Source organism: Miscanthus floridulus, chromosome 18 (genome assembly GCF_019320115.1).
Source record: "Miscanthus floridulus cultivar M001 chromosome 18, ASM1932011v1, whole genome shotgun sequence".
Taxonomy (NCBI): Eukaryota; Viridiplantae; Streptophyta; class Magnoliopsida; order Poales; family Poaceae; genus Miscanthus; species Miscanthus floridulus.
The window spans coordinates 80510732-80530832 of NC_089597.1; the positions used below are offsets into that span (position 1 = coordinate 80510732).

A 20101-nucleotide genomic window follows, 5' to 3' on the forward strand; every position below is an offset into this window, starting at 1 on the left:
AGCGGCACGAAGATTGTATCAGGTGGGCATCTTTTCTTTTGAATGCTACCTTTCTTTTCTTCCACCCACTGCATAAACAGTTGAATTGCTAATGGCTACTTTAAAGATGAACCAACTTATAATGTGACATCAAGTTGTTTACAGTAGTGCATGCACCAACTTCTATTTATTTCAAACTGAGAAAACAGATGGACAAGTATCAGATGCACAGACAACTAAGGACCAACACATATTAGCACTTAACATCTAACATTTTTTCTCGGTATAATAACAAACTTGTATTTAATACTGGTTTTCGAAGATGCAGACTTCTGAGTTCTGACAGTATAATAGATCCTATACAAAATAACTACTAAAACTTAACCGAGGCTAAGGCTTATTCCACTTCATCACATTGCTAATCGAAGCTACAAAAGGAACTTTGATAGATTGGGGGCTTTCGTTTTTTACTAAAAAGGCTTACAGACAAAGGGCATTTTGTTATTAAAAAAACAACAACAGGTGCAGGTTAATAAGATCCAAAACGAACGGAGCATAGCAAAGTCGGTCAGCTGTAATGCAGTATACTGAACATCAAGGTCGTACTAGAACGACTTCTTGTTAACACGGAAGCCGTGGTTCTTTCCACAGGGACAAACCCTCGCTAGGGGCATCGGCGCAAATCGCCTGCCGCTGTGTGAAATGGTGAAACCTAGCGCGGGGGGAGATAGAGCGGGAGGGAGAGAGTGTACCAGATGAGTCGGCAGTTGCCACGGCCGAATTCGCGAGGGCGGCGGCTCGCAGATCGCAATCGCCCATCGTCGCCACTGGGCACTGGCGGCGGCCGGAGTGGCGGCAGCCGCCGCGCAGCGCACGGCGGCAAGCGGCGGCGGTGGTGGTCGGCGCGACGCGGCGCAGGGAGCGGGGGCGAGCACGGCGCGACGCAGGGAGCAGGGGCGAGCGCGGCTCCGGGCGGGGAAGGTGGCGCGCGGCGGCGGGTGGCGGGCGGCGGCGGGCGCGGGCAGGGCTCCTGGCGGCGACGGCGAGCTTGGGAAGGGAGGGGCGCGTGGGCGAGATAAGGCAGGGCGCGGGCTAGCTGGGCCGTTTCGGCCTTTTAGGTTAGTGGGCTTTGCCGAGGGCCCAAATTCACGGCCCTCGGCAAAGAAAATTTTTTATTTTTTATTTAAAAATCCTTTGCCGACGGCCACGTGGTCTGGCCGTCGGCAAAGGCTCTTTACCGAGGGCCATCTGAGGCCCTCGGCAAAGTATAATTTTTTTTTGTTTTTTTCTTCCCAGTTTTTTTCTGGTGCCTTCCTACACCAAATACAACCCAATTTCAAAAGTTGGGACAATTTTGAGTTCTTTTGCTATATTTCATTAATTATTTTTGTTTCTTTGAATTTTTCCGGCAACTCCAAATTTGAACTGCAGGTACATGAAATAATGGAACTTTTTGATTCGAAAAATGGTATTCATAATGATCGGAGTACGTTGAGGCCGTATCCAGGACCTCGCATGAAATTACGACCATGTTGCTGTCGTGACATGGCGAGTTACGTGCGCGAAAAGTGTTTCTAAAATTATATAAAATCCAAACGAAGTCCGAAATTGATGAAACTTGACGAGTTGTGTTGTCATCACATGTGGAGGCCGTGGTAAAAAATTGAGAAAGTTTCGAGCAAGTTGTGACGTCGGATGCCCATGTCTGGGTTTTGGGCATCCGACGTCACAACTTGCTCGAAACTTTCTCAATTTTTTACCACGGCCTCCACATGTGATGACAACACAACTCGTCAAGTTTCGTCAATTTCGGACTTCGTTTGGATTTTATATAATTTTAAAACACTTTTCGCGCACGTAACTCGCCATGTTACGACACCAACATGGTCGTAATTTCATGCGAGGTCCTGGATACGGCCTCAACGTACTCCGAACATTATGAATACCATTTTTTGAATCAAAAAATTCCATTATTTCATGTACCTGCAGTTCAAATTTGGAGTTGCCGGAAAAATTCAAAGAAACAAAAATAATTAACGAAATATAGAAAAAAAAACTCAAAATTGTCCCAACTTTTGAAATTGGGTTGTATTTGGTGTAGGAAGGCACCAAAAAAACTGGGAAGAAAAGAACAAAAAAAAAGTCTTTCTTTGCCGAGGGTCTCAGATGGCCCTCGGCAAAGAACCTTTGCCGACGGCCAGACCACGTGGCCGTCGGCAAATCTGGTGGCCCTGGCCGACTATGAGGCCGCCACGTGGCAGGCCTTTGCCGACAGCCAGGGCTGTCGGCAAATATTACACCTTTGCCGAGGGCCTGACGGCGTGGCTCTCGGTTTGCCGAGAGCCAGGCTGTCAGCAAAGCAGACCTTTGCCAAGTGCGAGCCTTTGCCGACGGCCCGGCACTCGGCAAAGGATTCTTTGCCGACGGCAGGCCCTGGCCGTCGGTAAAGATGTTCTTTGCTGATGGCTTATTCCTTGGCCGTCGGCAAAGAATTTGGCCGTCGGCAACGACAGCGATTCCGGTAGTGATAGTTTAGAGTGAATATTTTTGGTAACTAAACCAGACCTGAGTCTGTCCCATGCATCCCTGTGATCTCCGATGTGATGGTGGACTGACTCCTCGCGAGGGTTAGGAATGTCAAGTCGGCGCTTGCCTATTCCTTCGCAAAGTCGCTGACACAGCATCGAGCCGCATGGCAGTGAGGCGTCAATGTTGTTGGCCACGACTTTGGTCTAGTTTGTAAAAATTTTCACCCTAAATTATCACATCAAATCTTACGGCATATATATGGAGTATTAAATATAGACGAAAAAAACTAATTACACAGTTTGGTTGGAAATCGCGAGACGAATGTTTTAAGACTAATTAGTCCATGATTAGCCATAAGTGCTACAGTAACTAACATGCGTTAATGATGGATTAATTAGGCTTAATAAATTCCTCTCGCAGTTTTCAGACAAGCTATGTAATTAGTTTTTTTATTAGTATCTAAAAACCTCTTTCGACATCTCTGAAACATCCTATGTGACATTCAAAAATTTTGATTTCGCGAACTAAACATCCCTTTGTGTGACACATGATCGCGTATATATGCTGCTCTTGGGCAACTACTTCGCTAGGTTCTAGATGAGCGTTTGGAGTTTTCGATGTGACCGATGTGCGTGCTCTGTACAAGATAGGTGCAGATCATCGTGAATCTGCATTGCTGCTTCTAGCTTCTTGGCTTGGTCGAAGGTGGATCTGGACATCATTGTCCTCATGCAGGATGGATTCCTGGGTGCGTCTACCCCTTCTTTGGAGGTATTCATTGTGGTCTTGGCGATTGAGTTCACGCGTGAGGTCTTCTTGTTGGCGCCAGAGTTCTTGCCATTTCCCTAAACAAGCCACTAAACCATATGATAAACATCATGTTTATGTGATAAAGTATTTGATAGTGTGTAGATCAATTTCTTATAACCTAAAATGATTAATAAAAATGTTAAATGAAAGTTGATTCAATAGCTTATGTATATCAAGTAGGGTTGAAAACCAATTTTTTATTAAGCAAAAGTATTATAGAACATGTGTGTGACACCTAAATAAGGTTTGAAGTACAAACTTTATAGATGACAATGCAACTCTTGTTGCAGAAAAAGAGCATTGCTAGCTAGTATTTCTAATGGCCTAAAAATGGAACCTGAAACTGAATCCAGCTCAAGACTTAGAAGATTTTCAAGCTTAAAAACAGAGTGACGAAGCTATATTGACGAATTAATACCGTGCAATTTAGCTAGGAAGTGATGCCATGTTTTAGCTCATGCTGGTAGTCCGATATGCCCGCTTTAGCATAGCGAAGTGGTTTCGTCTCAACTTCCATAGTCCGGTTGTTATTTAAGCTTTAAAATTTCGTGCACATCACATGTTCGGTCTGTGTGCGTGGTCACCATGCGCCTGTGCTCGCCGTGGTCATCCTGGCTGGGCCACGCGCGTGGGGCCACGTTGCTGGGCCAGGGTCGCCCTCGGCCGGCCATGACTTGGCTACGGCCTGGTCGCCACTGGGCGCTGCTGCTCGCCTAGCCGTGCGGTGCTGCTGGCTGCCCCGCCGCTCCTACCGCACTGCTGTCCCTGCCCCGCGCCGTAGCGCAGCTACTGCGGGTGCCGTCACCTCGCCATCGCGTCCGCACCCCCTGCACCTCTGCACCACTACTGGCCTGGTCCGATGCCTGCCACTGCTACGCGCACATGGCTGGGCTCGCCGTCGTCTTGCCATTTATGGCACTGCGGCCACGCGGGCCGTGCCCAATCGTGGATGCACGCGGTTGGTCCGCAGTGTCTACACGCGTGTCTCCTCGATCACGTCGGCCACATCCCGCCAAGACGAGGTCGAGCTAAGCCCCACCTGTCTCTCTCTCAGCTTCCATGGCCGGCTGGGTCGCGCCATTAAATCCGTCAGGGAGAGATCATCTCAAGCAGATTCGTCGCTGACTTCGCCATCAAGTCGCCTAGCCATCCAACCCCACCCCGCCTTGGACCAAACCCAGCCAAGCTTTAATTTTGGTGTTTCCTCGCCACCGGGCCGATAAGGCTGTGTGCGTCAAAAGCTGATGGCAGTTCCCCATCAAACCCCCTGTAGCCAATTCGTCTGCACTACTAGGCTCGCCTTGACTCCCTCTCGACCCTACGTGCTCCAGTGGAACCGCTACCGCCTCCCCGGCGCCGTTGATGCGGTCGTGTCCGCCGCGGCTCATCGCCGAGCTCGCCATGCGCACATGGCTAGCCCATCCCCGGCCTCCTCCGCTACAACCACCACACCAGTCGAGCCCATGGTAAGTCCCTGGTGCTCGCTCGCTGGTCGGTTAGGTCCTTAGGTGCCCTGGTTTGCTAGAATAGTCACGCCACCATCGTGGATGGCCGCGCGTCGTCGCAGCTTGCTCCAGCGAGTCCCGCCGCCCCGCGTTGCCTCTTAGCATAGGCGTTTAGGCCATAGTTGGAGGTCAGCCCGATTGATGGGCCTATGTGAGCCTCTGGTGGCCGGCGTAGCCACCCAATTCTAATGCTCGTCGTGCCACCGTGCACGGGTTAGCCAGGTGTGTGTGGGGAAATTAGAGGAAGGCCAGGGAGTTACATGAAGAGGTCAAAGAGAGAAAGAATTAGTAAACGTATGTCGACATAGTTTCAGAAAAGATCAAGGTCTCTTTTGTAAAAGAGTCGCGCCCGTGCGGGTTTCCCTCTTGGGCCGCGTTGATGGGCCGGCCGACGCGTGCGGTCCACGCGTTTGTGGGCCGCGAGGTCGGTTTCATTTTTTCTTTTTCTTAGAAATAGGTAATAGCTTTCTATTTTAATTTCTGAGCTAGATTTGTATAATTATAATTAATATAAATTTGAATAGGTGTCCAAAAATTGTGAAACTAATTTTGTTTGGTTCCTAAAATCATTGTCTACCTGATAGTGTAGTTAGTTCATACATATCTGTGTTTATACTAAAGGCTATTAAATCATTTGAAAGTGCTTAATATTATTTAGGTAATTATTGTAGGAATTTTTGTGGTAATTTGGTGATAGCATTAATACTAAAATTTTTACACTAGCTTCATTATATTATTATGTGCTCACTATAATTTTTATAGTCTTAGACTGGACTAAACATTAGGGTAGTTAAATGTTTTATGTTTAAATATACATTAAATTTTTAATAGAAATAAAGGCATACCATTGAATTGTGAAACTAGGTGTTTGTTAGTTGAACTCAATATCTTGCTTGATGAAGATAATAGTCAGCTTAGTATCCTAGTCATTAGAGCTAGCTTAGTAGCTTAACATGCGTATTCTTATTTTAAGAGTTGTTGTTGCCTAAATACCGAATTGTTGCATCATCATCATCGCATGCATATAGAGAACGAGTTGGCGGAGATCGTGACCATCGGCGAGCCTGAGTTTGAGGAGATCGTCGATGAGTACGAGGAGGACATTCTCATGTAGGAGGAGGTCTCGAAGCCACCACTGACTGACTCAGCAGACACCGTGCCTGCCCAAGGCAAGCCCCGGTGCATAACCCTTATTTTTGATGATCACCGTAAATATATGTGATGTGCATTTATGTTACAGGAATTATATGGAAACCACATGCATATATATATATATATATATATATATATATATATATATATATATATATATATATATATATATATACCATCCTAAGAGTCCTACTAGTGCAGGTTCGAGTAGCTGCTATGCTTAGGTTGTCGGTAGCGTGAGTAACCTGCCGTTACTCACAATAGATGATTATTATTACTTTCATAACAAAAATGATGAAGAGAAAATAGAGACCGGGCAGGGATATGGCATAGGTTAATGGTGGGCGTAACAAGTTGTGTCCCACGGCCACGGGACTTAGCTTGGTTATATTGTTTTCCCTATCCGTGTCGATTGAGGACCGTCCGTTGTTGTGGATGGTAGTCAGGTCACAGACTTATTATTCTGAGCACATACTTGCATATGAGAGCGGGAAGGCTTGTTGCGCTCTTGTTGTGGGTTCTGGCTCTTTCTGGACCGACTGATTGGAGGCGGAGAAAGGTGGAGGTCTAAGCACCATGCTGAGACTGGATCTCAAGTGTGGGAGCTTGGAGTCCAAGTTTGGACAGGGACCTAGACCCCTCGACAGGAGTGGAGTGGGTCGGTCTCGTTTGTGCATGGGGTACAAGTGAGGCGTGTGCTTCAGAGTACCCAGCCGGGATACATTGGTTCACGGATCACCATTTCTGTGAGACGATACGGCTTGGCTATGGTATAACACTATAGTAAAAATTGGAAAGATGAAAGATGGTGAAATGGTTCTGATTACTCAACCCTTTCTAGAAATTAGAATAGGTGCTTACCTAGAATGGTTAGAATAGGTGCTTACCTAGAATGATTAGCTCATTATTGGATTCTAGATGTAAAACGTGGATTGTTTCGAGTTCTCCCTTGGGGTGTGCTCGACCAAACTGTCCTGTATAGTCTACTTTCGGGGTGCATAGTGTCTAATGAAAGACAAGCTCCTCCAAAAATGTGTTATTCTAGGCGGTTCTACCATAGGTGGTATCAGAGCTAATAATGAGTATACAGGTTTAAGAACTCTTTTCAAAAACCAAAAAATTGACCAACAAAAGATTTATGAAAAATAGGATGCGATAAATTTACGTAAGTATAAACCCTAGCAATATGGTCTATCTAGGATAGTGGAACTGGTTTTATCTAATCAATTTCTGCAGGTACACTAACTTACACTATGTAAGAATCATTAGTGTATAGGAAGTGAGTGTGCGCTATGCCAAAATTTTATGTGAATGCCGCTATATTTTGGCTTGAGCGAACGAATTGGTCGATACATGCATCATAGAAAGAGAATCTTGTTTAAGCTAAACTCCCCTTCATGTACAATTTTTGGGTAGTTAATATGATAGGTTAATAAATAAAAAGAAAAGCTTCCCATCTTATTGAAAAGTCTTATCATTCCATAACTTATCAATCCCTATCATTTCTCTAATCTTTTGTTCCTAATTAGGGGCCTTGTCCCTAATGGTGGGTTCCTATCTATTTACAGATGAGCCTGAGGTCTGGTCGTGGGAGCACTAGTGCTGGGACGGGCCGTGGTCTTGGTGAAGATCAAGGTGAAAATGGTTTGTGGCGAGGATAACGGCAATGCCAACAGAGAGAGCCACGAGGCCGCACTCCTTGGTCCTCCTCCTCTGCCACCACCACCGCCTCTGATGACTTATGTGGACACGATGATCGAGATGTTGGCTGCTCATCGCGAGTTGCCCCATGCCTTGGAGATGCTAGCACAGGCTATTGGTGGCTTTGCCCGTGGAGGCCCTGGTGGCAATGGCAGGAACGGGGGTGGTGCCCACGGTCCCAAGAGGCCCTGTTACTACCAGGACTTCTTAGGAATGCACCTACCCACATTCACGCCGACTGCTGAGCCTATGGACGTGGAGCATTGGCTTCATATTATGGAGCAGAAGTTTTAGCTACTCACTGTGACTGATGAGCAGAAGGTACGCTTTGATGCACAACAGCTTCTAGGAATTGCCAGTGCTTGGTGGGACACTTTCAATGCCATACAACATGTGGACCACCATGTGACTTGCCAGGAGTTTACCACTGCTTTTCGTCAGTATTATAATCCTACTGGTTTGCTAAACAGGAAGTTGTTCGAGTTTTTGGAGCTGAAATAGGGAAATATGACTGTGATGGAGTATGTGAACAAGTTCAACCATCTTGCACAATATGCTGGGACTCATGTGGACACTGATGAGAAGAAGATGGCTGCTATGCTTAGGTTAATGGTAGCATGAGTAACCTGCCATTACTCATAATAGATGATTATTATTACTTTCATAATAAAAATGATGAAGAGAAAATGGAGACTGGGTAGGGATATGGCATGGGTTATTGGTGGGCATAACAAGTTGTGACCCGCGGCCACGGGGCTTAGCTTGGTTACACTGTTTTCCCTGTCCGTGTTGATTTAGGACCGTCTATTGCTGTGGATGGTAGTGAGGTCACAGACTTATTATTCTAAGCACGTACTTGCTTATGAGAGCGGGAAGGCTCGTTGCACTCTTGTTGTGGGTTCTGGCTCTTTCCAGACCGACTGATTGGAGGCAGGGAAAGGTGGAGGTCTAAGCACCATGCTGAGACCTAGGACTCAAGTGTGGGGCTTGGAGTCCAAGTTTGGACAGGGACCTGGACCCCTCGATAGGAGTGGAGTGGGTTGGTCTCATTTGTGCCTGGGGTACAAGTGAGGCGTGTGCTTCAAGGTACCCAGCTAGGATACATTGGTTCATGAATCGTTGTTTTCATGAGACGATATGCCTTGGCTATGGTCTAGCATCGTAGTAAAAACTGGAAGATGAAAGATGGTGAAATGGTTCTGATTGCTCAACCCTTTCTAGAAATTAGAATAGGTGCTTACCTAGAATAGTTAGAATAGGTGCTTACCTAGAATGGTTAGCTCATTATTGGATTTTAGATGTAAAACATGGATTGTTTTGAGTTTTTCCTTGGGGTGTGCTCGACCGAACTGTCCTGTATAGTCCATTTTCGGGGTGCTTAGTGTCTAGTGAAAGGCAAGCTCCTCCGAAAGTGTGTTATTCTAAGAGGTTCTACCACAGGTGGTATCAGAGCCAATAATGAGTATATAGGTTTAAGAACTCTTTTCAAAAACAAAAAATTTGACCAACAAAAGATTTGTGAAAAATAGGATGCGATAAATTTAAGTATAAGCCCTAGTAATATGGTCTATCTAGGATAGTGGCACTGGTTTTATCTAATCAATTTTTGTAGGTACACGAACTTACGCTATGTAAGAATCATTAGTGTACGGGAAGTGAGTGTGCGCTGTGCCAAAATTTTATGTGAATGCCGCTATATTTTGGCTTGAGCGAACTAATAGGTCAATGCATGCATCATAGAAAGAGAATCTTGTTTAAGCTAAACTCCCCTTCACGTATAATTTTTGGGTAGTTAATATGATAGGTTAATAAATAAAAAGAAAAGCTTCCCCTCTTAATGAAAAGTCTTATCATTCCATAACTTATCAAGCCCTATCATTTCTCTAATCTTTTGTTCCTAATTAGGGGCCTTGTCCCTAATGGTGGGTTCCTATATATTTACAGATGAACCTGAGGTCTAGTTGCGGGAGCACCAGTGCTGGGACGGGCCATGGTCTTGGTGAAGATCAAGGTGAAAATGGTCGTGGCGAGGATAATGGCAATGCCAATGGAGAGAGCCATGAGGCCCCACTCCTTGGTCCTCCTCCTCCGCCACCACCACTGCCTCTAATGACTCATGTGGAGATGATGACCGAGATGTTGGCTGCTCGTCACGAGTTGCCCTGTGCCTTGGAGATGCTGGCACAAGCTATTGGTGGCTTCGCTCGTGGAGGCCCCGGTGGCAATGGCAGGAACGGGGGTGGTGTCCACGGTCCCGAGAGACCCTGTTACTATGAGGAATTCTTGGGGACACACCCACCCACATTCACGCTGACTACTGAGCCTCTAGACGTAGAGCATTGGCTTCGTATTATGGAGCAGAAGTTTCAGCTACTCGCTATGACTGATGAGCAGAAGGTGCGCTTTGCCGCACAACAGCTTCTTGGAATTTCCTGTGCTTGGTGGGACACTTTCAATGCCATGCAACATGTGGACCACCATGTGACTTAGCAGGAGTTTACCACTGCTTTTTGTCAGTGTTATATTCCTACTGGTTTACTGAACAGGAAGTTGTTCGAGTTTCTAGAGCTAAAATATGGAAATATGACTGTGATGGAGTATGTGAACAAGTTCAACCATCTTGCACAATATGCTGGGACTCATGTGGACACTGATGAGAAGAAGATGGCTACTATGCTTAGGTTTACGGTAGCGTGAGTAACCTACCATTACTCACAATAGATGATTATTATTACTTTCATAATAAAAATGATGAAGAGAAAATAGAGACCGGGCAGGGATATGGCATGGGTTATTGGTGGGCATAACAAGTTGTGTCCCATGGCCATGGGGCTTATCTTGGTTACACTATTTTCCCTATCTGTGTCGATTGAGGACCGTCCGTTGTTGTGGATGGTAGTCAAGTCATAGACTTATTATCCTGAGCACATACTTGCTTATGGGAGTGGGAAGGCTCATTGCGCTCTTGTCGTGGGTTCCAACTCTTTTCGGACCGACTAATTGGAGGCGGGGAAAGGTGGAGGTCTAAGCACCATGCTGAGACTAGGTCTTAAGTGTGGGGGCTTGGAGTCCAAGTTTGGACGGGGACCTGGACCCCTCGACAGGAGTGGAGTGCGTTGATCTTGTTTATGCCTGGGGTACAAGCGAGGCATGTGCTTTGAGATACCCAGCTAGGAAACATTGGTTCGTGAATCACCATTTCTGTGAGACGGTATGACTTGGCTATGGTCTAGCACCGTAGTAAAAACTGGAAGATGAAAGATGGTGAAATGGTTCTGATTGCTCAACCCTTCTAGAAATTAGAACAGGTGCTTACCTAGAATGGTTAGCTAATTAAGTAATCATGACTGCTAATAAAACTTGACCCTAAGGATGTACTTTTAGTAATGCCTTTTCATAAACAAAAGAAAATAGCAGACCATATTGCCTATCATGTTCCTTACGAGTGGGGAAACTATTCCCACTAGTCGGGTAAGTATTGCGAGTACATTGTGTACTCATGGTTTATTTTACCCTATTGTAGGTGCAGCTTGAGGAGTTAGCTCTTGTGTGGAGGATTCTTCTGGTGGGCACAGATGGATCTATGTATCATTTTCGCTAGATGATTATTATATTTTCGTTGTTTAATTATCGTACTCTGAACTCTGGTATTGTAATAAATAATTTTCAAGACTCTAGGTTGTATGAAATGGACTAAGTATTGTAAGCTCATACTCATTATTGGATTCTGGATGTAAAATGTGGATTGTTTCGAGTTCTCCCTTGGGGTGTGCTCGACGGAACTGTTCGGTATAGTCCACTTTCGGGGTGCTTAGTGTCTAGTGGAAGACAAGCTCCTCCGAAAGTGTGTTATTTTAGGCGGTTCTACCATAGAATTCGTCCTTGAGTTAGTTGAGCCACTGCAAGAGTCGATGTTGATGTTGTTTAGCTGTCTCGACCTTGGCCTAGGGCGTTGAGCTCTTGGAGGGTGATCCAATATATATCAACATGGCTAGGGCTATTTTGACGGGTGTTTCTCGGTATTTCCTGCTGCCGCTGACTAGATGACCACATTGTCCTGGTGGCCATTGAAATCTAACTCTGCCATAAACTAATCCTTTGAGGGGTAATGGCTCATCTGTAGGGTCGAGATGGAGGACTAGAGGGGGGTGAATAGTTCTTTCTAAATTTAATCGCGTCGGCTAACCAAAACAAATGTGGAATTAAAACAATAGGTCTAGCCAAGACTACACCCCTCTATCTAAGTTCATAAGCACCTAATAAAGATCCTAATTATGCAACAAAGGTGCCGAGCTAGCTAGAGCTCACCTATCCAATTCTAGGAGCAAGGTCACACAAACCTATGCCACTAGTATTTTACACACCTGGGAGCTCCTACACAATTCTAGTAAGCAAAAGCACAAAGCTCCTAAGCTCACTAGCAATGCTCAATAACAAGGCAACCAATGCCAAATTAGAGAGCACAAATACTTAGCTACACAAACTAAGCAATGTGACTAACAAGGTTAAACAAACCAAATTAGCCACGCAAGGGAGCTACTTCTATGCTACACAAGCAAGACGGTTACTAGTGAGCTACACAAGCTAATTAGTCACAAGAGCAACTATACAAGCATAATGTATATGAAAGCAATTACTAGCTTGTGTAAGGGGATTACAAACCAATGGGAAGAACAATGTTGACATGGTGAATTTTCTCCCGAGGTTCACGTGCTTGCCAACACGCTACGTCCCTATTGAGACAAGCTCTAAGGTTGCCGCTGGTCCTCTTGCTAGTGGTGACCCACAAGTCACACTCTCCCACATGGAGTGCCTACCACAAGCTCTAGCACTTGACTCGGCCGGACCACTTGTCGCGCTTCACGTCTCGCTCTACTAGACTTGCTCTTCGTGGCTCCCGCGGGGCAAGCACAATGCCCCTCACAAAGCTCTTCTCCGAAGCACCACACAAGCTTCTTGTGGGCTTCGACAGAGACCACCACCAAGCCATCTAGGAGGTGGTAACCTCCAAGAGTAACAAGCACCACTGGCTTACAAGACGACCACCTAGTGCCACTCGATGCAACCTCATGATGCAATCACACTAGAATAGCTCACTCACTCAATCGGATGAACACTATCAAGCTAGAGTGAGTTAGAGGGCTCCCAAGCACTGTCAAGCATGGACACAAAGTCCCCCAAGGTGCTCAGCACCAACAATTGCCGAGACCACCTTTTATTTATAGCCCCACGGGCTAAAATATCCGTTACCCCTTCACTGGGCAAAACTTGGGGTGACCAGACGCACTCGGTCCAGCATCCGGTCAACCTCAGTCGCTTGATCTCAACGGTCAGCTACCACGCTCCAACGGTCAAGTGATGACTGGATGCAGCACAGTGCCAAGACCGAACGCACCTCTGCCGAGTCCGGTCGTTTCTAGTGAGGTCCTGAGAGAGCCAAATGACGACCGGACGCGTCAGTTCGATCACGACCGGACGCAGGAGGGGCAGCGTCCGATCGAGTCCAGAGAGCTCTCAGAGCCGCTCAATTGCGACCGGACGCATCCAGTAGGTCACGATCGGACATAGCATCGGCGGTCAGTCCTTCTCCTCTTCTCTGCGCCGCCACGTCAGCGGGACCAAACACACCCACCATGCGTCCGGTCACAAAGTGACCCAGCGTCTGGTCGAAGACCGACGCCTGCGCCTTCACCGCTGCCATTGACTGGACGCACCGGTCTAGTGGAGGCCAGCATCCGGTCACTCACAGTGACCTCCTTTCGCCTCTGTTTCTTCACCGAGTTGATCCACATCAACTCCAACTTCTTCTCCTTTATAAATGTGCCAACACTACCAAGTGTACACCACCATGTGTATGTGTGTTAGCATTTTCACAATCATTTTCCAAAGGATTAGCCACTCAACTTGCTATGCCACTCGATCCTAGCGACAATGCAAAGTTAGATCACTCAAGTGGCACTAGATGACCGATATGCAAACAAGTTTTCCCCTCTTGATAGTACGGCCATCTATCGTAAACCCGGTCATAAACTTCTCTACACACCTATGACCGATGAAATGAAATGCCCTAGGTTATACCTTTGCTTGCGCATTCCATTCCATCTCCTCCATTGTTGATGCAACACATGCACCAACCAATCACCAAATGATATGATCCACTTCATATCATCACGTGACCGTATTGGTTCATCGATCTGACTTCACTTGCTTTTCACCGTTGCCTTCGTCCATCAGCGCCAAGTCTTGCTCAAGTTTCACCGTCACGCGGTCCATCGCTCCAAAGCCTCCAACTTGCCCTTCACGCTTGCAACCGGTCTATCAAGCCAAGTCATGTCTTGATCTTCTCTACCTTGATCACATGACTCAATGTCATGTCTCATGTACAATGCGCTCCTTCATCATCACATGTGTGAGCTTTGCAACATCTCCGAGCCATTTCCACCTTCATGGCATATGTTGCTCACACACATATACTTGTGGACTAATAACCTATGTATCTCACATAAACACAATTAGTCCACCTAAGTTGTCACTCAATTACCAAAACCACACAAGGACCTTTCATCATCTCACTTGTGTCGTCGGAGTCCAAGAACTCTATTGAGTAGGACCCAACCATGTTGTTGATCTAAGAGCAAGTCACATTTTAGATATCTATGTCTAGGCTTTCTAGATCATCGAGACGTACTTGACATGTCCATGAAGCTTGAGTTGCGAGCGCTAGGGCTTTTAGGTGCAAACTTCATAGCAAGCGCACGCTGGTATGTAGCGGCCACATTCCTTAGGCCCATGGGGAACCTAGTGAGGATGTCATGCGGTAACTCCTTCTCGGCTATGTATGATCTCGATGAAAGGGATCTTACTAGGAAGTCAATGGCCCGGTCAAGGGCATGTTCACGACAGTACTTGATGAAGAGGTCCCGGAGATGAAGATCCATGTGAAGTGCGAGTGCAGGTGCATTAGCAGCCACGACATCCCCCTGTCGATGAGGAGCATGTAGAGGGGGTGCGACTCCTCCCTCCTACATGATTTGCTCGGGATCTTGTAGATGCAGATCACCAAGTTGATCCACAATATAATCCAAGCTGCTGAAGGAGATCATGGTGCCTAAAGAAAGGTGTCACAATTATCGATGCTGGAGATTATTTCCATTTGAAGCACTTGAAAGTAATATGTGCATAAAGTTCCCCTACCTAGCACGCTAAGTGTCTTAGGATTTATTGTCCGTCAAGTAATCAATGTTTGTGTGTAGGAATCAGAGGGATAAAACATGAGACACAAATTTATACTAGTTTGGGTTTGGAGTACCCTGTGTCTAGTGGAGAATGCTTCTCATATGTCATATGCTCGGGTTTTACAGAGGGCATTGATGAGTTTGTCAAGGGTTCCCAGCGGTGCATGTGAAGTCTACAAATGGGTTGCCTCTACCTCCCCTTATATTGTCTAGGGGTAGGGTTTATAGATAGGATGCCGCATGACATAGACCTACAGTTCTAGTTTGTTACAGGGAGATCCTCGGATCCGAGTAGATCAACATGATTTGCTTGGCTTCTAAGCCTATATATCTCATCTTTCAAGTAGTTGATGTACCCTATCCGAATTGGGTTTCTTCCTTGCATGCTCATCCCCACCCCATCCTAGTCGGGCTTATCTTCTGGTGGCGAGGGTATCTGGGGCCCCAATATACCGACAAGTGGTTGTGTTATATAAATTGCCTGTGTAAATATTTACAAGGCAATTGGCTCAAGTTTGCCGTTAGTGTAAATCTATTTACACAAGTGGTTGGCTTATGACTACCGCCAGTTTAAATGGATTTACACCAGCGATGCTGGTAGAACTCTCCATTTTCACTAGCCGCATTGTCGGTTCCAAATGGCCCTATGAATTTAAAAAGTGTCGCTAATAGAAACTCTTTCTATACTAGCGTATCCTCCTATGTCCCCAAATCTCCTCACTTTCACTCTCATGATTCTTTATTGCTGAGCCCTACGCTCAAGCTGAGCTGATCCTAAGATTTTTGAGCTTAAGACCTCCTTAGGACTTGCTGCTCTTGTGTATAAGGCCATCCTTAAAGGCTGTAGGACCTGCTCTATTTCATACACTCCAGATGCTTGCTAATAGTTCTCAAGGCATTTTAGTGACTTTTTTTGATTGGATAGTGACGAAAATCAAGTGTTACAAATTTATGACTCGGTAAGGATCATTAAATAATCTATTGTGCAAAAAACATGGCCTTACGTAATAAAGCATGGTTTAACACGCATTGATCTATGACAAATAGGTTTTCATCACACAAACACTTATATTTCATTGGTATGACGAAATTTCCATGATTTATGACCTAAACAAATAGTCATAGATCCCCAACGTGTTCGTACTAAATCTGCCTATTCCGGAAATCAAGAGAAGTTCATCTTGCATATGAAAATCCGATGAATTCGTTGGAACCTGTCAGATGCATTCATGATTTTATTGTCTGTTGCTGCCTACAGGCATTTTAAAAGTCACTTTCCACACAACAAGTTGCTGCTGTCAATCCGATGAATCCCGATGAATTCCCCAGTTCATTTTTTGTCACCCTCTGGCCATATTTCATATCGCCTGAATTCTTGTATATGTCCAGTTTCTGGTTCAACACCGGATTTCCGATGATTATTAAAGTAGACATCGAAATAACTCTCGGAGCATCCGAAGAAGGAAGGGAAGAGACAGGGCATGGTGAGCAAAACAAGCTCAGCAGAGCATATGGAAGACAGCGACCGCTGTCCCGTCAACTCCTTGCTGATATATAAGCAGTGTTTCGCTCGATCGAGCAGCAGTGATTCCGTCCCTGCTTCGATTCTCTGCCAATTCTCCTGCTGTTCACGTCGTTTAGGGTTTAGCAGAAGAGAGAAAGATGGCAAGGCGAGAAGACGACTCCTACACCAACGGGTCGGTGTTCGAGGCGTCCGTGGAGGAAGGGAGGAAGGACAAGTCGGAAGCGTACGCCATCGACGAGCCGCAGCCTGCTGCTGAGGCAGAGGCTGACGACGATGCGCTCTGCGGCATGTCGGCCTCAGTTTCTTTCATTCAGCAGGTGATGATAATCATCGTGTGTATATTATATATATATATATATATATATATATATATATATATATATATATGACAAAGCTAAAATATACCTGGATACATTCTGTGTAGCGAGTACACCCGACACGCTGTTGCCGGCATTTCCACCAACAGACGCGTATTACCGGCATCATTTGCCTGCAACCGATACAGACATACACGTACAGTGGTACTAGTACTGTAGCGTGTAGTACGAGGACACAGCACTCTTGTTTGTCTGCTGCTGCTTGGATGGAGCACGAATTTTAGTTTGCTCCATCTGCACGCAACGCGCAGTGCACAGGTACGGTTGTAGTACTGTAGTACAGTTTTTCCGATCCTCCTTCCGATCCAGGCACGTCATTCCGACATGCATTCCGGTAGGCCAGTCGCGACTGCCGTAGACGATTGGTTGCAGCACTGTTTATATATCAGTTGCAACTTATTCCTTTAATCGATTGCAATTTCTGTCGTATACAAATTGTAACCTTGGTGGTAGGCCAGTTGCAACTGCCCTGGACGGCTGGTTGCAGCTCCGTTTGTATACCAGTTCCAACTCAGCCCGTCAGCCGATTGCATCTTCAGTCGTACATAAATTGCAACTCATCCCTTCAACCAATTGCAACTTCCATCGTACACAAATTGCAACCTTAGTGGTAGGCCAGTTGCATTCCGGTTGGGTTGGCCAGTTGCAACTGCCCTGGACGGCTGGTTGCAGTTCCATTTATATACAAGTTCCAACTCAGCCCGTCAGCCGATTGCATCTATCTTCAGTCGTACACGAAATTTCAACTCATCCCTTCAACCGATTGCAATTTCCATCGTACACAAATTGCAACTTGTTCGCACACTCGTTGTGTGCCTGCCTCGCTGCATGGTGGGACGGTGTTGGCGTGGGAGAGAGTAGAGGTGTGTGGCCCGCGCCTGATTAGTGGGTTAATTGGGCCGGTTGCCCAGACAAGGTACGTCGGTTGGCCTGGGTGCATTCTGTACACAGATTGCACCCAGGTGCAATATAGCAAAACAGTATATATATTCTGTTTCCGTATATACCTAGGTAGCTGGCTAGCAGTGTGTCTCGTTGCATGCATTCCCTGACTAGATTTCTCTGCACTTATTTCGCCATCGGCCAGCTCATTGCGGAGTTCTTTGCAACGTTCTTCCTGATCTTCGCCGGCTGCGGGGTTATCACGGTGGACGACATGAACAGCAAGGCCACGTTCCCAGGCATCGCCGTGGTGTGGGGGATGACCGTCATGGCCATGATCTATGCCGTTGGACACGTCTCCGGCGCGCACATCAACCCCGCCGTCACCGTCGGCTTCGCAATCTCTGGCCGGTTCCCCTGGAGGAAGGCATGTCACGCGACGACATTGATTATTAGCCATAGCTGCTGGTACATTTCGATCGGTCGCATGTTGATCATATGCACATGCGCAGCGCAGGTCCCGGCGTACATGCTGGTGCAGACGGTGGCCGCGACGATGGCGAGCCTGGTGCTGCGGCTGATGTTCGGCGAGCAGCACCTGCGCGCCTCGGTGACGGTGCATGCACACGGCGGTTCCAACATCCAGTCGCTCGTGTTGGAGTTCTTCATCACCTTCTACCTCATGTTCGTGGTCATGGCCGTGGCCACCGACGACCGAGCGGTAATACATATAGTATAATAATAACAAAGCCATCCATGCTCGCAACACATATACTTATATACTGATCGCATCGAACTGATGATGATGGACGCCTGCTGTGCAGGTCGGGCAGATGGCTGGGCTTGCGGTGGGCGGAACCATCATACTCAACGCGCTGTTTGCTGGGTGCGTATGTCACTGCTTGCTTACTGCTCTCATCAGTTAACTAGCTAGGTTGTGCAACAAAACACCACCGGCATGCATGCGTTTCGTTAGATTTGAACTTTCTCGTTTCTGATCGCGATGGACAGGCCAGTGTCTGGAGCGTCGATGAACCCGGCGAGAAGCATCGGACCGGCGCTGGTGGGGAACAAGTACAGGTCTCTGTGGGTGTACATCTTCGGGCCGTTCGCCGGGGCGGCGGCCGGAGCGTGGGCGTACAATCTCATCCGCCGCACCGACAAGACGCTTGCCGAGGTCACCAAGAGCGCCAGACAAACTAACTGATGCTCAGCCGAGGAGCTATAACCATCGAGGAGGAGCCGTGTTCATGTTTTGGATCCACACAACGTACACGTATGAGCGCGCGTGTCTATCGTTCGAGTGATATAATACAATAATCTGCAGGTATATGCAGTGAGGTGCAGCCGTGCAGGAAGATGATGGTCTCAATGTCGACGCATTGTTGAGCTATGCATGATTTTTTTTCCGATCAATGCGTTATGCATGATATGATCGACATAAAAACACCATACACCAAATGAACTTGGATAAGAGATCACCTGAGGCGATGATCGCTATGAATGTGAATCTACGTCATGTACTGGTTTATTTTGGTGTATCATTTGTTTCTTTTTATCTTCTTTGTTGGTAAAATAATTACACGTCAAGATTATAGTATGTGTTCACTAGTAGAGAATTGAGCAACGGTTTTGGGCTTTAGTCCCGGTTGCCCTTGGGCTCGGAACTAAAGTCGGCTTTAGTCCTGGGTCCAACGGCTAGCTAGCGCCGCAGGCTGACCCAGAAGGGACCTTTAGTCCTGGTTGGTGGTTCCAACCAGGACTAAAAGTTGGGTCGCTTGGTCATAACCTTGTTCATAAGTGGGTGAGAAGCAGCAACCATCTTCTCATGACGACATGGGTCGCACACAAGATCTTTCTCAAATCTTAACTTGGGCAATCCTTGGATGAAACAAAGTAAACTGAGTCTAGCACTACCGGAGACCGGCTCTTTGCCGAGTGCCAAGTGGTTTGCCGAGTGTTATTTTTCGGGCACTCGGCAAAGACGCCTTTGCCGAGTGTTTTTTTTTTGACACTCGGCAAAGAGCTTCTTTGCCGAGTTTTTTTTTGACACTCGGCAAAGAGCTTCTTTGCCGAGTGTTATTTTTTTACACTCGGCAAAGAAAATTTCAAAGCATATTTTAAAGCAGTAAATTAATTCAAATGAAAAAGTTTTCAACTACAAAGTTATATAACTCATCAAGATGTACAATGTTTGTTTTGGTCTTTTCTTCATACGACAAAGTGAAAATAAATTTGTTCACAAATCTAACATATCTCTACAAGAGAGATATATAAGATTTGTGAACAATGTTAGAACGACCATGTCGGATGAACAGATGACCAAACAACCAAAATAAACTTTGTCGATCTCAAAAAGTTATGAAACTTTGTAACTGGCAACTTTTTGATTTGAAAACATCTTGT

At 46.3% G+C, this 20101-nt stretch overlaps 1 protein-coding gene across 1 annotated transcript; it reads left to right on the plus strand.

Annotated features, from left to right (window-relative positions):
- The first annotated feature begins 16573 nt into the window (after nucleotides 1-16573).
- Nucleotides 16574-18977, plus strand: LOC136522894 (aquaporin NIP1-4-like). The gene is made up of 5 exons (XM_066516694.1): nucleotides 16574-16753; nucleotides 17901-18122; nucleotides 18213-18416; nucleotides 18520-18581; nucleotides 18707-18977. Exons 1-5 carry the CDS (start codon nucleotides 16574-16576, stop codon nucleotides 18900-18902), a joined length of 864 nt encoding a protein of 287 aa, XP_066372791.1. The 3' UTR covers nucleotides 18903-18977.
- Nucleotides 18978-20101: the final 1124 nt, after the last annotated feature.